The sequence below is a fragment of the Colius striatus genome, chromosome 8, assembly GCF_028858725.1.
Source record: "Colius striatus isolate bColStr4 chromosome 8, bColStr4.1.hap1, whole genome shotgun sequence".
NCBI lineage: Eukaryota > Metazoa > Chordata > Aves > Coliiformes > Coliidae > Colius > Colius striatus.
Genome location: NC_084766.1, coordinates 6,622,312 through 6,646,733, shown reverse-complemented (window position 1 = coordinate 6,646,733; position 24,422 = coordinate 6,622,312). Strand labels below are relative to the sequence as shown.

At 37.6% G+C, this 24,422-nt stretch overlaps 1 protein-coding gene across 2 annotated transcripts in view; it reads right to left on the bottom strand.

Moving 5' to 3' along the window:
* Positions 1-24,422, bottom strand: part of SH2D4B (SH2 domain containing 4B) — a 63,142-nt gene that overhangs the window by 25,857 nt on the left and 12,863 nt on the right. The window contains exons 3-6 of one of the 2 annotated variants that reach the window (XM_062001621.1): positions 23,235-23,382; positions 14,269-14,413; positions 5,016-5,226; positions 1,605-1,732 (exon numbers count right to left, since the gene is read on the bottom strand). In XM_062001621.1, coding sequence (XP_061857605.1) covers positions 1,605-1,732; positions 5,016-5,226; positions 14,269-14,413; positions 23,235-23,382 — 632 coding nt within the window. Of the gene's footprint in view, positions 1-1,604; positions 1,766-5,015; positions 5,227-14,268; positions 14,414-23,234; positions 23,383-24,422 lie in introns of both variants that reach the window. The other variant, XM_062001622.1, reaches the window with a different exon arrangement.

The window sequence follows — 24,422 nt, the reverse complement described above, 5'->3', positions numbered from 1 at the left end:
CAGCATTCATGTGGATCTCTGCAAAGAAAAATGGGGAGCTTTGTGCTGCAAATCGATCTTAACTATCTTTGTCAGGCTCCTTGAGTGGGAGGAGAACAAATGAGGTACCTTGCCCACTTTTATAAATGTCATTGGATAGTCACAGTTTCTTAAGGCATGGACAACATGATCTGAGAAACTAGAAAAGATCACGAATTCCTCATTTCTTGCAGTGATTAACAGCCTAAGCCTACCACCACTGAAGTTAGGTGTTTGAAAGACTGCAGCAGGTATAGCTCAAGCCCAGATGTCTTCTTAACTTAAGGCCTAAATTATGTTCATAACTACTCATGTCAATTAATCCGGATGTGGACTCCCCACAAGCAGGGAGGCATTTACCATTGCACGAAACGGAAAGATCATGGTTGAAAATACTTTGGAACAATGTCCACAGATGAAATTTTAATCACTTTGTCTCTCAGAAAGAAACCACACCAAAGGTCTTCTGTAAGAAAACAAAATACCCTGTCTGCACCACTGTTCATAAGAAATGGAAATACATAGCATTTACAAGCTATTCATGACTGACTTTGGTGCCTTTGACTAATTAATCCTATGAAAACAGCAGCTTGCTGATGTCTTTCAACACATAAGGATTCGTGTATCATAAAAATTACCCTGGAATATATGAAACACTAAACTTGTTCAGAAGTCTTCCTTTCTTGGTTCAGTTTAGAACACCCACACATCACCATCTTATGTTTAGAGAATAATGAGAACAGGCTCAGCTCAGTGCGTTGAACAGGGAGGTATCAGACTCACCAAAAACAGTGATAAAAAAATATTGAGATTTAACTTCAAAGCCTTTCCAGTTCCTCAGTTTTATGTCAGCTGTTAATCCAGATTTTTTTACATGTTTAAGGAATATAAAGATGATTGCTAACATCTATGAAAGTCAGTTATCTTACCTGTGAATTTGATTTCAAAGATTCATCTGCATAGCAAATGCTATACAGAGCAAAAGCCTCAGGGATGCTAGGAACTCCAGTAGATATGGCAGAAAATTATGCATCTGAACAGGAATTGCTTTTCCCATTTCATGAAAGCTGCCTAAAATCATACACTCACAATTCTTTCTGAAAGAAATCAAGCTCTTTCAGTAATTTCTGTTTTCAAAGGAAAGTAAAAAGGAAAAACAGTACCCTGGTTTAGAAAGGACAAGAGACATTAGACAGACAAGAGTTCAAGTACTTCTTGCAGACCAGGTAAAGCAAAAACTTGAATGTCAGTCATCCACATAACACATCTCTACAGTATTTGCCAGTTCATTTTGGAGTCCTCACCTAATCTAGGTCTCATTCCTCATTGCTGTTTTACAGCAAGAATATATTGGCCAAAGTATTCCCACTCAAGTTTGTGATATGAGTCACAAATTAATCTACTTAATTAGAAAAATGATAACAGGAAAATTCTATGCTAATCATAGGAATGATGCAAAATCTTGTTTTCACTGGGTTTCACAACATCAGTAGATGTTTCTTTTTGTGATGAAAGCTGGCAAGATTTATTTCCTGAGTGTATGCTTACAGCTCTGTTATATAAGAAATAGAGGACCAGTGCCTTACCATGAAACCATTGAGCAATCCTGTTGGTGTTCCTCTCAAATCCAGCACGGCGAGGGATCTGCTCCTCTTTGAACCAGCGGATGATGATGTCTCGGGAAAAGGGTCTAGAAGGACGTTCCCAGATGTTACTGCATTGAAGAGCAAGTAATGACAGAAGAGAGTCGTACAGAGGATTAGCAGTGTATGAAAGCAAGAGAAAAGATTATCATTAATCTGTTTTTTTAATATCTTTACAAAACACACAGCTACAAAGTGGTCAGCACAGCTGCTGTTCAGTCTAGCTCACAGATCAATTATAACCTCTGTAAAATTATGTTGAGGTTTTCCAGAAACCAGGATATTTTGATTTTACACTTGCAATGGAATCTGAATTTCTTAAGCACAGAACTTAAACTGAAAAACAGTTCACCACAAAGGAAGCAAGGAACGTTTCAGGCAGCTTTCCTTTTCCACCTCATTTTTATTCCAATGTACATCTTGACAAGCAAAATTTATTCTTGTGCCTAGTGTACTCCTTTTCATGGGCAAGAAATTCTAAATCAGAATCAGCTATAATAGATTGTGCATCCAAACCACTGAGCATGATAGAGGCAAATGTTTAAGCTCTTATGTTCTCTTTGAATTCTCTCCTTACCAGCCTCCCTTACTGCTTCTACTACTTTCTATGCATTTTAGATTATTTTAGCTAGTAGGAGGCAAATCAGGTAAAATATGTGGAAAATCCAGTCAATCATCCCAAATAAGGTCCAAGGTGTATTATATCAAATGAAAGTATGACTACATTCCAATTAATCATACAGTCTCATTTACCTTGGTGATAGCAATCAAAGAGAGGATTTACAATGGATTTCTGGGTGCTCAAACTTGCTCAAATTACTTTGGTCATTTGTTAGCACAAATTACCAAATCTTCATCTTCAGATGAAGGTTTGTCTATTTGTACTGTAGTTTCACTTTTATTTGGTGAAACATACACTTCACAGTGCCCCAGCACAGTAGCTGGCTACATACTCCTGTGCTGCCAGTTAATGTTGTCTATTTCTAGACAATGTAATGGAGAACTATTACTAACATTACAAAGTTAGCTCAGAAGTCACCAAACAGCATTAAACTAATTTGTGAAGTAATCAAGAACCCCTCAACATCAATCAAGGTTCTGCAGTTCGTGACAGCAAGGTACTCTTTACAAAGGAATGAAAGCAAGAAGACAGATGCTCTCTGCTTGAAGATATACCAACGTGTCTTCCTTTCAATTTGTCTTACTAAAACTAGAGTTTGATTCTAGTTGGTATCAAGTGATGGTGTCCTTGGTGAGTGTAAGTTACTGCTAAATTACACAAACACTTCTGAGCAGATTTGACCAACATTCATCCTAAAACTTGAAGATAAAACCATGAGTGAGGGTAGAAAATGATAAATCAGTTATAGACATATAAAAAACCGCAAACTACACCAGTGTTTCTTGTTTCTGGTTTTGAGTATTTTCTATAAAGAAACAAGAAACCCAGTAGGTCTGAAACTCCTACAGTCCATTCTCATTTTTTTAACTAATTTCTCTCTAATTCAGTTTAGTTTGAAGAACTTGTCAAATTCATCATTCTTTCTGCCCCAGGTCAAATCTCAAAATTACTGTCTCAGTTTCTATACAGCTACTGCTGTTGAGCCTCTCCAGTAGGGGCAGGAAGAAATACAACCACAAAAATAAAAAGACAACAAACCACAGTAGGCAAAAGGATAAAAGAGAATAAGCAGACCAAAGAGTTTCAGTGCAAAGAGAACACTGAGCAAAATAAGACAGACAGTAAAGGGGAAAAAAATCAAATGGAAGCTTTGTAAACTATATAGAAAATATTAGAAAGAGAGATCTCATTTAAAAATAAAGGAATACCATTTTCATATGACTTTTAAAAGAGAAGTCAAGACAATGTAGAATGTATAGGTACAATGCTCCATGCTGAAGAACTTAACACTGTGCTCATATTCCCCTGAGGCAAAAATTGTCTCTCTCACTAGTGGCAAATAACATACTGTGCATCTCACTGTCCAAGTAAAATTTGAGTCAGATATCTGATGCTGCTTAACCATATCAGTCTTAGGTGTGAGAAGCTGATTTATATACATTTATTCGTATTCATTATTATAGCACATGTTTAAAGGAACTTTTCTTTTTCTTCATACCTTTACAATCAAAATATGGACAAAGATAAGTCTTAAGAGGTAAGAAAAACAAATACTGCCTGTTTTTTGTGGTATAGGCATAGCTTCAAAACAAATAAATAGTACTGAACATGAGCTGGACAACGATCAGAATATTTCTCATCTACCTTTAGGACCGTTTTGAAAAGGATCACATCCAGCACCTTGAAATTCTGTGGTAAATAATCTCACCTGGAAAGCTCAGAACTTCAGGTCAAAGTTTCAGACTGTCCTTTTCAAAATCTGCCACTTTTACTAGTGTTTGTATTACTTCCATCTCAAGAGTTTGGAAAAATTCTGAGATTGTTTCTTTGATAAGCTGATTTGATGATAACTTTCAAATCCTGCTCCCTCTCAGTGAAATTCTGATTCCTCCTCACTCTGAGAGTTTTGTTCACTCCTACCAGGGAGTTTCTGTGTGTGAACACAGTACAGTAAAGAACTTGTCAAAGCAGAACACATTTCCAAACAATGCGGGTCTGATTCTCTCTGGTGCTACACTGACTGCAAACAAAGCCAATGTAACAGGACTCTTTCCTTTCTCAGCTTGGATATTGGTTGTTGGGATTTTTATGTATTCTCTGTTTTTTTAACATTGATGTTACCATCTTGTCAGTGCTCACATTGCCTTAGTCACCACATAAAGCTAAACTAATGGTTTAAGAACCAGAAAAAAAGAATAGAGTGACTGATCAATTTTCTAGCATTTATCTGCCAGTTTGGATTCTTTTCCTCTGCTGCAATTCATGGAATTGCCTAAATAGTCAGAAGAAAAATTAATGAACACAAATACATTTGATTTTGCCTGGAAAAAACCCTTTAAACTGCTGAAACTTAGGAGTATGACAACTCTCTGTATACATTTCAAAGAGCTGTTAAGCAACATGCAGTTTCAGGCTTAAGACTTGCCTAGAAATTTCTCCATTTCATTTCTCCCTATAAAAGCCTTGACTAATAATCTAACGCTGACTTATGAAGGATCTGTCTCTCTCTGTGTGAACACTGAAGAAATTTGTCTGAAAAATAAATAGCATTTAGTTTACATTAAGTATTCCATGCATTTTCATTTTTCTTTAAAGATTATTTTTCTGGTCCTAGTGAAAGAGCCAGACAGAGAATTTCCAGCAACTGAAGAGCAGCTTGGTGAAGTGATGGGGACTGGAGAGGGAGCAATTCAACAGAAAACTATTTCAAAGTCACTCTTGTACAAACCAACCTGGATGCTGCAGAGAGAGACAGCAAAGGATTTGCACTATTGTTGTTCAGTTTTATCTCCTGATCTTTATTCAGGCTTGTCTCCTGGAACAAATTACTCAGGCCAGCCACTCTGCCCTTCTGGATGGCACGCAAGGATTGCCGGCGGTATTCGTCCCGGGCCCGACGGGCTTTGTGGCTTCTTTCCTCGTCTGCAGCTTTGGAGCGGCGCACTGGGTGGAATGAACAGGGAAGAGCGGGGAAGTGAGCCTTTAGAAATACAAACAGCCATTTACCTCTTTCTTTATAGAATAACTTACTATCTTTATTCCTTATATGATTTTAAGAACATTCAGATGACAACGTGGTATCAAAGAGGTGGCTAACTGGATGACCTCCCTCACACTTCAAGCCCATGCCCACCGCTAAAAGAAACATGGCAGACTTGAGCTGCCACTGATCTGATCACTACTGGCAATAACTGAGCCTCTACATTCAGCAGTTACACCTGATGTTTGCTTTGGCTGCAGTAAGAGAAATTGTGCTTCAGGACATCTTTTCCACTGGCAGTGCACCAAGTTTTATGTTGCAATAAGGAATGTTAACTAATGCTTAAAATTAAGTCAGGGTTTAAAATCATTCTTTGCAACTATGCACATAACTAGAATTGTGGGAACTACTCCCAAAATTTACAGTTATAAAAACTAGCACTTGGGTCACACGTTTGTTAGTGTTACTTTCTTTCTGAAAGGCATCTGCTCTCTTTGTTACAGTACCCAAAGTAACAGAAGCCTCTATCTTGAAAATTGGAGTCTAAAAATGGTTTCAGTAACAATGAGGAAATTAACAGCCATTGGAAGGGGCATGGTGACGCTATGGCTGGGGTTGTCTCACACTTGAGGATCTGAAATTACACATAAATAACCAGAATCTGTACACACCTATTGATGGCACTGACCAGAGTTACATATTTCTATAACCCAAAATGCGACTGCTGGCTCTAGCAATTGCAGGTCAGGCATCTTTCACTAGAGATTCTTCATTTTAAAACTAATATGCTAACAATCTGGTCTTTAAAGTGGTACAACCTAAATGCACCAAGAATTGTACTGCAAAGAATTGTCATCTATCAGCTCTTTCTTGGTGCCTTAAGACCCATTTGTATTATTATTTTTGACACACAAATAACTTCAGGCAGGGAAATTATTCCAGTGCAAAACAAACCTTTAACATCCAGTGAAGCAAATATTAAAGCAGAAAGCTATTGCCTCCAGTAACAATTATCAGTCCTGCCATGACTATCCTGGCTTAGATCATACTCAACTCAAAAATTGCACACACTATTTCTTACTCTACTGTAATTGTACCTGTGACTAGGAATGCATGACATAATATCAGACAGTTGCACTTCATTAGGCTATTTGCATGCCTCTGGTTTACACTCCTGATTTAAAGCAAGCACAAGTATAAATAGATTTGTCCAAATGATGAAAAGGTTTAATGGAATCAAGAAATAAAAGCACTCAAAGCAAAATGAAATAAAATCAAACCCTCTAGGCAAATGATGGAAAGAGAAGAGACTTTTAAGCTTAGACATATAATATTATCATAGGTAGAAAGAGATATAGGGCTAAAAGCTCATCAAGACAGCATAATAAACAAGTCATAGAGGCCTCATATATACACAACCAGCAGGGTTTCAATTCACTTAAACTACATACCCTCTAGTTTTAGCTAATCAGTAATAAACAACTGTACAACACAGAAAACACGAGTAACAGGTTTCACTATCTCATGGGTCATTATTTCTAAGGATAGACAATGTCAACTGACTAGGCTACTTCAGTGGCTCAAGTAAGTTTTGTAACTCAAGTTGCAAAAGTTCTCTGATTTGCAAAGCCCCTCCGTAATGGCTGCTTGAAATGTGGACTTTGTGTTTGCAACAACATGAGATAGCAAGGAAGATGAGTGCAATGCAGCTTGGTGAGACATATAGAAACCAGGCCTTGCTTATCAAAATCACAGTATACAGATCAAGGGCAGACTGCCTGCAGCTTTCTGAGATTGTTTTCTACTGATGTACAGGCTGCACAGTAATGAAAAAGGCAAAGGATCTTCATGCCTCACTTTCCTCAGCAACAGACATTCTTTTCAATAGTCATTCCTACTGTATTTTTGCTAGCTGATAAATCTATGCCATCAGAAGCCAGTGACCTGGACCACATTTTCCCAACCTGCATCAAATTTTACTATTTCTTTTCCTAAAACAACGGGGAAGGGTAGCAGAGTTTGCACTGTCAAATATTAACATTCAGCATACTTTTTGAAAGGATGGATGGCATGCAGCCTCTCCCATCCATCCACACATCCATATATGTGTGTTTACAGAATATGCATATGTCCATACATGTCTATATGTGTCAGGATAGGGAAGGCTGAATGATAAAGATATCTAAATGCATGCAGATATATATATATGTATATATATACACATACTTATATAACGGCATTGCTTTCACATTGTGAAGAATTTTTATTGAAGTTTCCCAACTGAGTTATCCAAAGAACTGTGTCACTGGCCACAGGAATGCACAGAGTTTCTTAATCCTTTTTTTTTACCATTATTAGACTCCAGACTTTCTCCTTATGCCATTCCTTTATAGTTAGTCCCAGAAACCTCTCTCTCACATTCCCCTACATTTAGGAATTGTCTAGTACAGCTCCTACTGTGGATCTCTATTGCTGTGCTATCCCAAGTTTCTTTTAAAACTCTGTGACTGACGAAGAGACTTTACATCGGGTAAATAATCAATCATTGGCATTGACAAATGGCTTTGGTGACTAGAAAGAGTATCGTGGATAAAGATTTATTCAGCTGTTGCAGTCGAGAATCTACAGAGTTTTCTATTATACTCCAGACAAAATGATGTGTGTCACGTAAACTGTCTTCCCCTACTAATACCTCCCACAAATTTATGTATCTAGAGCAAGTCACTCAAAGACTGAAGGTAAATCTGGACACATTTTTGTAGAAGGAGTTTTAATGAATATTCATATTTCTCTCTTTGACTCTCAACCATCTCACTAGAAATGTCTGGATTAAGTCTAGCACAAATATTCTATGTCCAAAAAAGCCATAAAATACAAGGCAGAAAAAAAAAAAATACAAGTGAAAACAATACAAGTAATTCTGCATTACTTGTATTTCAGGACACTTCATAGCCTTTCTCACAGTAAGAAAACAGAACTAATCAGGATTTCTAGTACTACCTTAGGTAGGAACAGATTACTCCTCTTGACTGGCTATCTTTTTACAGTAAATATACTTTTGGCATGATCCCTGTGCAGAGCAGTAAATTCAATAGTCATATTAACAGGCTGCCCAGAGGGGTTGTGGAGTCTCTTTCCTTAGAGGTCTTCAAGACCCGCCTGGATGTGTCCCGCATGCGACCTGATCTAGGTGAACCTGCTTCTGCAGGGGGATTGGACTAGATGATCTCTAAAGGTCCCTTCCAACCCTACCATTTTATGATTCTATTTTCACTCAACAGACTAGATATCTGAACAATATCTTCCATTCTTAAAATCTCTGAATCATCACCACAAGTCCATACATCTAGCAACAAAAATTACTATAAAAAATAATTTACATTTCCTCCACCTTCCTTTTAGATTACAGAATCATGTCAGGAGTGACAAGACTGGGAAATGAGGAATTTTTCAAATTCACAGGAGATCATAGAATCATAGAATGGTAGGGGTTGGAAAGGACCTTTAGAGATCAAGTCCAACCCCCCTGCAGAAGCAGGTTCACCTAGATCAGGTCACATAGGAACATGTTTATAGCTCTCAAAAGTCCATCTTCACTACTAGTTTCCTCTTCAGGTGTTGATGATACCAACAACAGGTGCATCTTCCTTCAGCACTGGTAAAATTAAGCACACTTCTGCCCTGATGGCACTAACTTGTGTAGAAATGCCTGAGTTGTTTATATAGGCTAAGTGACTATATGATGGTAACTGCAGCAGAGCAGGCCAAAAACAGGTTACCAAATCCTTCTGGAAAACTGGTTAAAATAGCAAGATTGAGGTTCTGTGCAGCTGTGACTATGCTGTTGCCATTATTAGAAAGAAATTGCTTCAAGTCAGCTTGGACTTGCCTACACAACTTGCAGTGTGAACAGACTTTAACAACAAACCACAAAGCTTGAGTATATGATAGGTCTTAGGATCCTATAGGTCTTAATTCCAGCTTCATAGAATCATAGAATGGTAGGGATTGGAAGGGACCTTTAGAGATCATCTAGTCCAACCCCCCTGCAGAAGCAGGGTCACCTAGATCAGGTCACATAGGAACATGTCCAGGCAGGCCTTGAAGACCTCCAAGAAAGGAGACTCCACATCCTCCCTGAGCAGCCTGTGCCAGGGCTCCCTCAGCTGAACAATGAAATAGTTTTTTCTTATATTTAAGTGGAACTTTTTGTGTTCCAGCTTTATCCCCTTACCCCTTGTCCTGTTGCTAGCTACTATAGAAAAAAAGGATGTCCCAACCTCCTGACACTCACCATTTAGATGTTTGTAAATGTTAATAAGATCCCCCCTCAGTCTTCTCTTTTCTAGGCTAAAGAGCCCCAGTTCCCACAGCCTTTCCTCATATGAAAGATGCTCCTTGTTTACCTTGAGCAGTTTACAAGGATCTGTTATTCCTCTAGGCTAACCTAAGCTGGTCTTTTGAGGGAAGTTACCAGATCGCCTTTTGTATTTTCACTTAGGATTGGGAAAACCCTATCAGCAGTCCTGGCAAAGTTATGATACCAGATCTATTGATACAGATGAAGATTAATTTGTGCTGTGCTGCAGCTGAATGTGATCATATCATTTGTGAAAGACTAGAAAGTCTCCATTTTGTACGATCTATTTTGTGCTTTTGGAAGTCAGAGCTATGTGAAAGCAGAGAAAATCCCCACGTGAATATGCATCCTCCTTTTTAAATTATTTTGTTACAGCTTTACTCTTGTTAATAATTCTTGGAAGCTCATTTATGAGCAATTCAAAGTACTACTTAATAGATAAAATCCAATCTTCAGATTTGCTGAGTGCCTGTACAAATCACACAGTGTTTTTCCATTTCCTAATTGGAAAATGACTTCCCACAAATACTTTGCAATATGGCTCCAGTTGAGCAATCTTCCTATCTGAAAACATGTGAATGATTCCACCCCTATTCAACAACACACTCTGAGATCTATTGAAGTTCAGTGAGCACATACTTAAGGTTGAGTACTTGCTTAGTTAATGCATAGCTGAACTGGAGACTACGGACTTTAAAATTCAGCATTTTATCAAAAGCTCCCTGCCAGTAAACTCACTCATTTGAATTTCTGTGGAAGACATGTACCAAACAAAGATAAATTCTTTTAAAAATTCAGACAGAAATCATTTGATAGACATAGAGCAACATAAAAAAAATAACCATGGAAAAGAAACTACAATGAATCAGTCTGGTATCCTGCTTCCAACAGAGACCAAAAGTGATTGCTTAGGGAAAGGCATAAGAATAGATCAAGTCAATCAACTCTGTTTACATTTTTACTGGAATGATTTTTGTCTGGAGATGAGTACAACTGGTCAGATGGTGTCAGAGCACTTCATTGTTTGATGCAGTTTGCAGGGGGTTGTAATGTACTAAAGAATACCGGTTGCAATATTCAGATGAATATTTCTGCTATAGCTATTCTGATTTTTTGCAGATTCCTTTTCTGCTCTCACAGAGAGAGGTCACACTTAGAGACTGAAATATATTGTTTATTTAATATTCTAGAAACTTACAAAATTGAACAGCCCATAGAAAGTTAAAACAGTAATCAGAATATATACACTTCCCTAACCAAGCTTAACCTTTGTTCTCACTTCTCGGTACCAAAGAATAAGACCTTTAAACAATGCACTCTTTGAATCAGTCTCTTCCACTATTCATCATCTCATTTGCCAACAAATACACTGAACTCCACGTATTAACTCACAACTGTCCTCTAAAATACTCCAACATATATCCATGAAAATCCAAGTGTATAATTGCTCTTACATGATTTTTTTCCTTTTAGCACTGATTTCTCAAGTTTTACTTGAGATGTACATTTCAATGTACATTTGAAATTTAGTACATTAAACAGCAATAAAACTATGTATTTCAGTTAACACAGTTGGTTCTACAGCCTTTTATTGTTATTTGGCACAATCAGGCAAATAGCAGACGCAAACTGAACCCAACAACAGAAGCTAATATTAGCAACACTTTGCTTATTGCCTTGGCAATAAACAGCTGAGGGATAATGTGATGAGGAGAGATGAATCCTCATCACATTCTAAATTCCATCTACTAAATAAATTAGTAGTGTCATCAATATCAGTGCTACATTTGCTCTCCACAATAGCTGCTCTAGCACTGCTGTTCCTTTTCAGTACTGACCCTCCCCAGCTCCATTGAATATGAAGGGCTGACCTCAAGGAGATAAGACACAAAGGAGCCTGGCCTTGTTCCTAATGGGCAATATGGTTGTTTCCATTGCAGGTGTGTAGAGATAAAAGATGTTAACACTACATCTGCTTGTAATCCTTTTACGCATTCATGCATTTATATATTGCTTGGAAAAGATGACAAGTGGAAAGCTTTGCCTAACTTGACTAAATTTCCTCTTGGTGTCCCAAAGGAATATTTGAAGACAAGATGAATTGATTACCATAAAAAGGAAAACTAAATAAATCTAGAACTGAAATCAAAAGTGAAAAATTTGGTAGACTTGAGGTAGTGCTTCATTCGGCAGCAATTTCACATATTCCCACTTCCAAATATTTGTTGTTACTTGTCTGCTGGATATTCTGGCCTCTGCATCAAAGTTAAGGGAATGGAAGACGTTAACATTCCTCAGGAAGCTCAGTGCAAAGTCTGATAGCATAGTCTAAACCAGCCAGGAACTGGTTTCAGATAAAGCACTAAACACTGCATCTTCGTCTCTTTAAGTTGTCACACCCATTCGCTAATGGAACACAGTTCTAAGCCCTCAAACCTACTGGGATAAACTGAGACACTGAGGTAAGCATAAGAGGATAAACAAGGATGGAATACACTCTAGTCATTAGTCTGCAGTTAGTTTAATGCTAAATGAATTACTGATAACAGCATAAACTCTGGCAGCATAGAATTTATAGTAGGCTGCAAACTCCAACTGTAGTGCTGCCAGCGAGAAGGTGCTGAGCTTTTGTTTTGCCATGGCAGCACTTAGATTGGTGACCAGGCTAGATAGCTTGGAACTGCATGAGGTGAAGTCCATTATCCATTTGATCACAAGCAGATAGGTCTATAGGTACTGAGATGCACAGACTGAAAGTGATAGAATTGCTTCAGAGTATGCAGAATACTCAAAAGGTTACACAAGAAAAAACACTCACGGTGGGTTATATCCAACAGCATACAATGCAATCGAAAGCCTTGTGACAGACCATTACAGAAATCATGGTCAAAACCTTTTGTAGTTTATTCCTTTCCTCTCTGCCTTCTCCCAGAATTCCTCTATTGCATTTCTGGTATCTATGTACAACCAGCATTCTTTGAGGGAATAGAAACAACAATTTAAAACCTCAGCTTCTTCTTTAATGAAATAGTAAGAAAACGATAGTTAGTTTTACTAGTGTCTATGGCATTTTTGATTATTGCCAATTTCAGTGTAAAGATAGGCTGGATTTTTAAATAGTTTTAATAAAATGGTTTCAAATATGTTTCTTTTCCTTATCTATCATCAAAGAAATGCTAAAGTGCATAATACCATCCTCTATGCCAGGTTGCCAGCTGATGCTAACTAAAGATATCTCGTTTTCTACAAAACTGAAGGGCTATTTTTCCTCAACTCATTCTGCTCTTAAAATGCACAAAGCTACAGTTTTCCTTTCTGAATAAACATATATACTCCTCGATTTACATAATTCTCCAGGAAATAATTACCTTCCCTTTATTGACAGTGTAATATACAGAGGTTTTATTGATAGAAGAAAATGAGTGTACTCTGCTCTAAACTTGGAAAATGGCACCAGTGTATTGTGCATAGATTTAATTCACATTGTACAGAATGATGCACTACCACAGCAATTCCAGGTAATAGGAATTCAGTAATTGTTCTTCAGGAATGCCTGAAGTGATGACAAAAATCATAAAATAATCTCATTGCATATTTTGAAGCCTTTCTTTTATTTCCATCAGGAAATAAGTAACACTGCAGCAATATTTTTTTCCTGCAAGGTATTTTATGCAACACAAACTATCAGCTCCCTAATACTCTATTTTTAATGATAGTTGATTAACCTTTCTGTTCTATACAATTAACACACTAACCTTGCATGAGCTACAGCTTTGCAATCATTGCAGTTCCTTTTTCTGCAGAGTAATCAGTATAGATGTGAGAAATGAATATTTTGGTTTTCTTTAAATTTTAATATGAAAAAAAATGCACCATTCCTGTTGCAAACAAAATTTTCTGCTTCTAAAGCCAACTATGTAATAGACTCCAGATGGAGCAGACTTACATTTCATTCACAATAACCTGTTAAGTCTTATTTACTCCTAATGTAGAGCTTCACTTACCTACAGTATATGTGTATGCATACCTACAGTCATATCTTTGTTCTGTTCCTTATAACTTTTTAAAAATCACTAACGTGTTCTTAAATTGATCACAATGATGATATGAATAAAGAATTCCAGAGTGGCTAAAAAGGAACTGCACTTCCATAGAGTGAGTCATCATCATCAGGATTTTTTTCAGAGCAACAATCTAAATGTTATTGACTGTAATCTTTTGAAAAGAAGTGAGTTTCAGTGCCAATATCATAGCTTGACCCCATTAACATATGGAAGTAATTAAAATACAGATGAAGACAGATTTTGCTTCTTCAGAGATAGCTGAGGACAAGTTGTCAAAATAACTGTGTCCAGAACCAAAACTGTTAATTAATTACATTAGGCAAAAATTCATGTTCTCAGCCACTGTACATGAAAAGTTTTCAAAAAGGCATTGACATGGATCATTATTCAGAAGGAAATCTGAAATTGGTAAATTCACAGTAACTTCTGTGTATAAACTGGTAATTTCCTGCAAAATAATCCAGCATTTTGCATCATTCTAGGTGGAAGAGATTTTAAGCAACAGTTTTTTTTCCATTCTACAAGGGTCCCTTTATTTGCTTTCAGAAATACGTTTATCCTGAGAAGGTAATTTTACTCACACTGTTCTTCCCATTCCTGGTCGTCATCGCTGTGTTGACTATGCTGCTGTGCTTGCTTGAGGCTCAGATATAACTCTTTTGCTCGGATTTCTTCTTGCTGCCTTATTTGTTCTTCACCCTTTTGTCTTTCCTCTTCTTCTCTTTTCTAGACAAAAATGAAGTAAAACAGAGATCATTAAGGAGGATGAATGGGCCAAAAGTTAGGACGCTGCTTCAGTTGCTTCCTCCCACAGAGTCACTATGTTACCTTGGACAAACCACTTTCTCTTCTAACTTTGTGTTTCTCACCTATCACAACAGGCTCATAGGAGCTTCCTATACCCTTTAGGAATTTCTGAGGAAAGTGTGTTTTGAGGTGCACAGGTATCACAAGAGTAAGGATCTAAAATCTATATGGAAAACATGATTTATCAAGTAGCATTAGAGCCTGTGCTATCCTACAATCCATAACACTTGCTTTAAGTCTACATGTACTCTGCCTGGAGTCATCACTGTCACTCAAGCATCATCTACAGAATCTGTAGAATTTAGTAATTAATTTACTGGTGTTCTTAGTTTAGCAACTGTCATGATGTGTCATTATAACCAACACAGAGAATAACATTTTCCAAATACCAAGATCATTACATTCTGGAAGAAAAGCCAGATCCTTGGGCACACAGCAGCCACTGTGCAATACATAGCTAAAACTAACGTACCAAAACAGTTCCCTTCCAAGAAGACATTAAAGGATATGAAAATCTCATAAATATTGCCTCTACAGCTGGCATTCCACATATCATCAATAACACAGAAGCTTGATTAGTGCAAAAATGGGAATCCATACCTGTTTTCTAATATTTTTTCCCAAATTCCTTCAGTAGCAAAGAAGCAGATTTAAGTAATTGTTCACTTGAACCCCCCAAAAACCCAAATCTGAATTTCAGGAGTGCTATTCATATTATTAAAATAAGTTGAACTATGAGTAAGAATTTCTGGAGTTAACGCAACTGACATCCAGTTGAATCAAATCTGGCCAAACTCTCCTTTCTACATTAGCAGGTCTAGGGAAGATTTTGGAAGAACTTTGTGGAAGGGTGTACTTTCTAAGTTTGAAAACAAACTTTCATCACAGTATGACCAAAACAATCCATGGTCTATTTTAATAAGTACCACAAATATGAGTGTAGTTGTTTAAAAAATGTGGTCAAAATCCAACTTCTGTTATTCTCCAAACTCAGTCCATAGCTACCGGAGATGCAAAACAGAGTTGTCATGATGTTGCTTATAATCTTGCCAAAAGTAACTTGCATAGTTTTTTCTTTTTACATGTAGGAACTCTCTGTTCAGTCTTTGAAGATGCTACTTACATCAAAGTATATAATTCAGTCTCTTTTTAGGCTTAAAGAGACTGAACTATTCAAAAGCTAGAGTAATTCAGTAAAGTATATATTATTTGATTAGTACTTGTCTACAGTAAATAGTTTGTGCTTTTGCAACACATTGGAAAAGTACTCAGTTGAATGTTGTCTGTCATATAGTAAGACCTGTCAGGGCACAAATATCAAAACAACCCAAATATAGTAACATGAACGTCCAAAAAATGTTGTTGATCAACGTCCCTAAGAGAGACTCTTACATGTTTCCCCAGTGGTGAAACAGATGTCTGGAAAGTCTGTGAGTGAAACAGAAAAAAATCTTTTGTCCACCATGGGGAAGGAAATGCCTTTCCTTTTCTCCACTCTTCCCTCCACCCCAGTTCTCTCTAGTTCTGTAGAAGGTATCTGTTGTTAACCAGAGGACTGGAATTAAAGGAAGACAACTCCAATTCTTTTCAGAAGATATCTTTCCAAAGCAAACAATATTGCTGTTTGCAGTCTCTAAAAGCTCCATGAGAGCTAGGGGCAACAAAAGGAATCGGAACTGTTTGCTTGTTCTGGCCGTGGATCCCACAACAGCACGGTTAAGGAATGATGACAGAAATACTGCAAAGAAGTAAGCAATTCAGCAGTGACAAGTGACACCATCTCCAGAGGGGGAAAACAGAACAAATGCAAATCTCCAACTTTTGAAAGAAATCAATCGCTCTTCCATTTCCTTAAGTACCATAAATCAACGTTTTCCATTACCATGGCTGAACTCCACCAGTTTACATCAGCAGAGGATCTGCCTGCTTGATAATAAAACAAATCAAAAAACCTGAAATACTGGGTATTAATAGTGACATACCTGTGTAGTGAATAATAGTTCCATAACACACATGATGAACAATATATTAGGATGCTCTTATTATATCTGAGAAGGAAAAAAAAGCCTAATATTCTTTTTCAGTCAATTTTAATTCTAGTATCTTTGATTATTTGCAACATCATCCTCCCATTGTTACCTCCCGAGTCCTAAAACGATTAGTTGAGTGGACAGTTCATTATTTTTCAGAAGCTGAGGCTTTTAAGAAGCACTTATTTCAAAGCCCACTGTTTTCTTCAGAATAAAGAAATAGATTAATAAATAAATAATCTTTTTAAATACCCCACAGAATTAGGGATTCTATGTTTTAGGTCACTCTATTCCCTTCTTGGAAAAGTATGCAGTCAGCTAATCTATGTTCTTATGAGGAGAACATTTATTCACTTGGGCTTTATTACCTAAAACAATCCAATACACCTTTCAGGAAGATGGACAGACACAGGGTAATCCTGGTTTGTCAAAATGCTTTTCTATTCAACATCTCAAACCACAAGGTAAACTTAATATGGGGTAGTGGGGAGTGTGTGTGGGATCAATCTCACAGCGGTTTCCCTGAATCACACAAGAGCTTTGTCACGAGCTTGGTTTGTTGGTTTTTTTTGTAAGTGTAGCTATTGTTGAAGCATATCCAGTAAAATGATGAAAGTGTCTAAAAGACTCACAAACACCAAAAGGTACAATTCAGACAGGGTTTCAGTTCTTAATGAAACTAAGAAAATTCTACCTTTTTTTTATTGAGAAGAGGGAAATTTAAGTCAGAGAGTCAACACCAAAAAGCTTAATACTGGCGCTTGATTCTGAATTCACAAAACTTTTCATACCATTTTTCTTTTTAAAGGAAGAAATATTTTTAATTCTATTTATTCAAACTAGCACATGGATGCACATGCAAGTATATTGTATAACTTCCTAAAGGTTTTTGTAAGGAGAAACAACACTTGCTAGTATGATACAGGAAAAGAAAGTCATTCTTTTGTCATGTAGGAGTAACAATGTCTTTAAAACGAACAACACTTGAACTTTTCACATTTACTCCATTGGAAGAACACAGTAATCAGTCTGTCTGCTTCTCCCAGTGACCACAATCCTGCACATCAAAGCTGAAGGTGAAGAGATATAATAATCTACAAACATCACCTTCTGCCTGACAGTTGAAGGAGACTGTACTGTGTGCCATGACCCTTTCAGCTCTTCCAGAATAATTAGGAAGGTGACAATTCAGTACTTACTTGCAAAGTGCCTTGAGGTACTAACCAGCTGCAACAACTGGCAATTCAATAGGCAGCAGTAATCCTCTCCAGCTTTAACTCCACTGGAGGATTTGAACATACTAAATGACCTTATCTAGCCTCTGGCAGTTGAGCATTCACCACATTGCTACTTGCTATTGTAAATGTTTAATAGCTTTACCACAGCCAGCTCTAAATAATATTTAATATGAGCCATGGTTAGTTGCTAACACCTCAGTCCAATGCAGATGAGAGGAGATCAGGTCAGCATTTAGCTTTTGCTGCAGAAAGATTTAAACACATGAAGGAGAAGACAAAATACAGCAGTTGATTTGTTGTTACAATGGAAAAGTCAGCTTCTGGTTACTGTGGCTTATGGGGTCTCCCTGGGGTGTCTTAGGGGCAGCTGAATGACTGCAGTCTTGCTCATGACAAAACCTATCAGACATATTTGTTACAACAGTCCTCTCTGCAGCAAAGGATGCCTGGGATTCCCTCAATGCTTCAGACTGGCAGGAAGTGTCTTGGAGCTGCAGCTAATCCGCTGCATCACAGCTGCTGTGAATCTCCTGAGGCCCGGCAGCAATCCCTCTTGAGCCAAGGCAGACCTGCCACAGAGCTGAGAGCACAGATGCCTTCAGATGTAAGCCCTTAGGGACTCCCTGCTCTGAAAAAGGGAACCTGGAAATCCCAGGATCCTCGGCTCCAGGACAGCCTGCTCTCAGCCATGCTGACATAGCAGGCTGAAATCAGAGATCAGAGTTCTCCACAAACCCACCTGAAAGTTTCCAACAGGATTGTTCTTGATTGGGAGAAATCTGAGATTTATTGCATGTGCTTGGAGCAGACTCTGATGGGTAACTTGCCATAGATCTAGTGACAATCTACTGAAAGATTGGCTCTGGATTTTAGACACCCTTTACAGCTTGAATTCCTGAACTATAAACTATACTCATCAGTGGCTCAGATTTTCCCATATACCCATGGAAAATACCAGAGCTTTGTTAATTTTTACTAGTGATCCAGAAAAAAAAGACAGTGGCTTCAGCAGAACAATCATTCTGGAAATATTTTTCTTCCAGATTAGTATCATAATTCTGAAGAAGCAGGATAGAAAAACATGAAGACCTGATTCCCAGCAGAAACTAACAGCTGCCTCACTCCCAATCTTGTTCAAGAGATAGCTGCATAGAAAAAAGGAATTTCTGAACTGTGGCCATGCAAAAGAAAACAAAATGAAGTGTTATTGAATTATTGTATCTGCAATGGAATGAACCCAATTGAGACATTTTCAGAATAAACTTTGTGCCAAACCCTAGCAATAAGCTGTTGTCATGTTCTTGGATTCTAAATATGCTGTCCTTTGGGAAAGAGTTCAGTGTTTTCTTGGCACAGAGATGAGGGTTTATCTGCCCTTAAAGATAAGAGGCCCACTCAAGTGTTTGATGTTTACTTGAAGACAAGAGTTTTATTCAGATCAGGACAGAAGGGTTACTGCAAGAGTTTTGTTCACACAGGATAGAATGCTTACTGCTATATCCTGAGAAGCCCACAGTACCAGAAGTGGTGATTTTACTCTGCTCACAGAATCACAGAACAGTAAAGATTGGAAAGGGACCTTTAGAGATCATCTAGTCTAACCCCCTTGCTAAAGCAGGTCCACCTAGGTCAGGTCACAGAGGAAACTACACCTTACACCTGGCAGCAACTGTCTGAAGAATCAGGTTCATTGCACTTTTAGGCACAGGAAAGCACTCCAATGTGTTGAAAGCCCATCCAAGTCACTAGGGTTGAAGTGTGTGTGTTCTTTCTATTAAGCATAAGCTGAAACACTAATTATTCTGTTCTCCTCCGAGGGCATCTTTGATAAGAATGGAAACAGCCATAGAAACTCTTCGATCCATGCTTTAAAAAAGCTCACTTCACTCACCACAATCCCAACTGGGACGAAAGGCCATGAACTTACATCCAAACAAAAAAATTGTGGAAGGATATTATAATGCAGTGTTACTCTCTTGTTGCCCATCAAAAGAATAAGGATTATTTCTCCCTAAGTGCCACTCTCACCAAAATTCCTACTATTTCTGATGCATGAAAAAAAATCCAGTACCGAGAAAGGTTTATATGCAGCTTTTGATTAACACATATTTCATCTCCCAGGGAATTTTTAAGAAGCAAACTAGCTTAACTGTCAACTGTGCTTATATTATTAAATTTGGCAGATATCTTATGTTGTCATACAGAGAGTACTTTAACTATTAATATTTCCTCGCTTTATGTAGACCACATGAAGAGCAAGATGAGAGAGTATCTCTGTTATTGCTAAATGTAACTGGAGGATACCCCTCGCCACTAGCTGGCTGATAATCATACCTTTAATTTGTCCTAGCTCTGCACATTGCTCAAGACTCTTAATGACAGCAACTGATAACAGTAGGAAATTATGCCTTGATCTCCTAGCTTTTGTGAATTAGCAGAAAGATTAATGATAGTAATTGGCTCTCTTATTTGTCCTTTGTGATAGGTGCACGAAAGAAATGATGTCCTTAAACTGCAAAAAAAGAGCAGTCAACTTTTATACTCTAGCACCATAAACTAAAGGCATTTCTGCTTAAGACACACCAAGGAAAACAATAGTGTTTTCCTAACAGTGTTGGAAAGGAAAACGGGGATCATCGTTTACTTTGACATGCAAGATATCATTTATCTACAGCAGACAGCCCTAAAGTCCTGTGATAGGTCAAGAGGAATAAAAGTGGTTTTAGAAGGAGTGTTTGTGATACAATATGGTTAGATATTAAACACATCAGCAGGAAAGACAGAGCTTCAGTCTCTCAAGTCAAAATGCTGTAAGGGGATGATGCATTAGCAGAGGCTGAACTTTTCATACTCCGATTTGGAGACCACTTTAAGCACGGCCTGGTCATCATCACAGGTGAATGATTACCAAAGTATTAAATATTTTAAACCTGTTAAAGTGGGCTTGCTAACTGATCTGCATCTCATTCCACTCCCTGAATCATTCATGAAAGGTACATTTCTTGGTAATTTGAATGATTGCAGTCATACATGATTAGATTTGTTAATTCATCTTTTTTCCCCACACCTCAGTTCTACTCACTTTTTGTAATTGAAGGGAGATGCCAGAAACATAACTTTTCTATTTTCCTGTCTAGGTACCTTTCCACTCGTTCAGCTTGTAAATATTTCATTTACTTCTTCCACTGCACAGGAGTAGTAATAAAAAGAGTAAAATGGGAAGGAGAAGGAAAGCCAAGTGAGCTTAAATAAGGCAGTGGATGAAGAAATTAACAAATCTCTCTAATTAGCCTTTAAGATTGTCTTTGAAATGTCTTCACTGTTTTTCAGTTCTATAGCACTATGTAAAAGATCTGCTCTTTCAAGACCAGGTGACAGATAAGCTGCTTTTCTGAGTAGCAAAGATGTGGTGTTACAGTACCAGGGATCAATCCTGCATTTGGATCTCTGCTGTTGGAACCTTATGTCAGTCCAAGTCCCTCCTGACAGATCTCAAATTAGAGTCCTAAATGAAGACCCAAGACTGGAAGCATAATTAGATCATCACATTAATATAGCAAATGCCAGGAGAACACTCAATAAAGGGGCATTTAAAAAATAACCACTGCAGAATATGTTGTTTCCGAACTCATTTTTGGAGGCCAAGAGTTTGTTTTGGAGTCTTGTCTTTAAACTTTTGCTCCCTTTATTTAATTTTTTTAAAATTTTCTCTTCAAAAGCTTGATTTAAAGGAAACCATAGGGGAGGAAAAAGTTTGTCTCTTTGGTAAAATAAAGATGTTGGCAACTTTGTGAATAAGGCTAAAGAAATCCTGGCCAAAGGTGAGGATTTGAAATTCAAAGTAGAAACTGAACCAAATTCTCATCCCGCTTTCAGCAGTGCAGCTCTTGTTCCTACCAAGCACACAGTTGGATGGAGGATACTTGTTCACTTCCCAAGACTGGGAACAGAGATCATTCTGACATTTCCTTTCCATCACTATGAAAATGAGCAGAATTTGGTGCCATCTCTTTTAAATTCTAGCAGCAATCAAAAGGCTTGTTTTCTTTAACAGAAAACTTTGACTGATGGCCACTAAAAGCCTCACAAGTTGTTCACTCTGCACTTGGAAAATGTCTCTTTGAAACAGAATAGTAACAGTGAGCATGTGGACATTTACCCCACCTCTAAATTGACCAGAGAGATGTGAGCAGTGTATCACACTTTGTCCAAGGGGCCCTTGATTTCCAGCAAGCAAGGGAAAGAGTGTTTAATCAGGTGCTCTGCTCATTATTCATACATTAATAAAGCACTTGAAAGGTATAGTTTCATTACACTGAATCCCAAAGGCCCCTATTCTCTCCTGTGAATTCAAATCAATTGTGCAAAGGTAAACCAGCAGCCTGATGCAGAGGAAGCTAACAGGAGCTGCCTTCTATTTGTGCTAGGTAACCACCCAAAAGTTCCAGGCCAACAGTTTATAGAATGACAAGTAACTTGCTGCCTCTACTTTGTAACCAAACCACATAAAATTAACACTGGGTTTTTCAGTATTCTTGCCATCCAAGGGAGGGACAAGGAGAGAGTCTATCCACACTTTCCACACCTTTAATCACCATCCCGTGAAGGGAAAAATAATATAGCAAGCTATCAGCAGGGGACAGATGTGTAGACAGAAGTTACTAGATACAGATTTTCTAGGAGTTGTACTTAGCTACAGGCTTTCTCTGTGGAAACTCAGCCTCACCAGTCCTGTGTGGACATAGAGTGCATATCCCAGACTCAGAGGGCTGTGATAATTTCTCTGAACATTACAACAATTATAGTTTCTTTTCCCATTTTTATAAAGATAAAAACTTGTTCCAAGTAATATAAAAAGGACAGACAGAGACTTTCCTTTCTTGCTTAGCTTTCACATTGTTATTTTCAACAAGAGAATTAGAAAATAAGATTTCAAACAAATGCTAATGTACAGTGTCCGAGTTCATAGATTCATGAAGTTAATAGAAATCAGGCAAATTAACCGTCAGCAAAGCCAACTGGACTGTCTCCACATGTTGAGTAGGAGAAGGATCAACCCCTCATTATCTTAAAGTAAGTAGTGACAGAATTTTCAAGTTAAATATGTGAACAACTAGTCCAGAATACACAAAATATGTTCAAGCAAACTAAATTAAAATGAGACATTTCACAATTGTACATTTCTTTCCCCCAGTATGACTCACTCAGCACAGCTGACTGAACAATTCTGTTAATGTGTGTGCTGAATAACCAGTTTGATTGTCCTGACACTTTTGAATGCGATATGTAATTTTTTTCTTGCATCACTCACCCAGCTGTTCTGGTGAACACCATGTAGCTATTTGTATATTCCAAGATGAAAAATTACATCTCTGGGTTTTTAAGCTTATTAAGAAACATGCGCTGAAGGTGATAAGAACTTGGAATATGTATAAAAACACTATTAAAAAAGCTAAATTACTCTGTGCAAACCTTCAGTTCCTCCTGAATTTTTTCTTCCTCCAATTTGGCAGCTTTCCGATCTTCTGTTTCTATTTTCCACTTTTCTGCCACTATTTTGGCTTTTTCTTGAGCCATAGCATCCCGGAATTTCTTTGTGATTTCAGCCTCCTTTTGTCTCCTTCAGAAAAGAATTTGAAAATGAAAAGAATTTAAGATACTAATTTTTATTCTTTTTTAATTAAGGATCAATACTTGCTCACTGCTTGCAACAAAATATTGGCATGATGCTTCATGGTAATATATAAGGAGAGAATTAAAATGTATTTAACAAGGGTCCTACCACAAATCAGATTTGAATAAACTATCCAGAAAGCAGACATTTTCAGCTTTCAATAAATTGGTATTTGTAATAATGCCTTCTAAGTACTTGGATGTCTCTGAGTCATAACCTGTATTTTTCCTTCTCTGGATGAAAACAGATTTTTCTGTCAGTTTAGCAAAGCATGACCAGGAATTTATTGTCCCTCAAATATCAATGCAAATGTCTGCCAAATTCTTACACTAGGATGTTTATTGGTACTGACAACGTCAAAAGAACACAGAGCACAGGTTGAAGCTTTTAATCCCTGCTTAAATATGCAATCACTGTAAGCAAGAAAAACCTCACATGAAAAGGAATAATATAGAATAATCTGATATTTGAACTGACACTTTTCAGTGCTGCACTACAAAAGGAATTGCAGGAGGCAGGTGGCCTACTTCCTGGCAATATCAAGCATCAAAATGCTTTTGAATCTCTCCCAAAACTGGCAGAGGCCCTGCTGGAAACACTAGCATAGTACTTTGTGTAACCAGTTTCTGAACTGCTGGGATAAGAATTAATAGAAACAATAAATTTTATGCACCAAATCCCCACATTTTGGGCAAACATTTTGAACTTAATCATCTCAAAACCAGGTTGTTTCATTTCTATTTATCTACAAACCGGTCAAAAGTTCAGCAAAATTCCCCCAATGAAAAGTATCTGCTTCACTTTTCTTGTGAAAGAAAGTATTCAATGAAAAGGAAAGTTTTCATGTGCTGAAACATTGCCAAAACAAATGAAAGCAAATGTTCACGGAACATACTTACCAGTTTACCCACATTACCTGCTGCCTTTCTACAAGGCCATGTCTCTCATTATGCCAAGCAGACCCTGAATTCAGATTCTTAAACCCT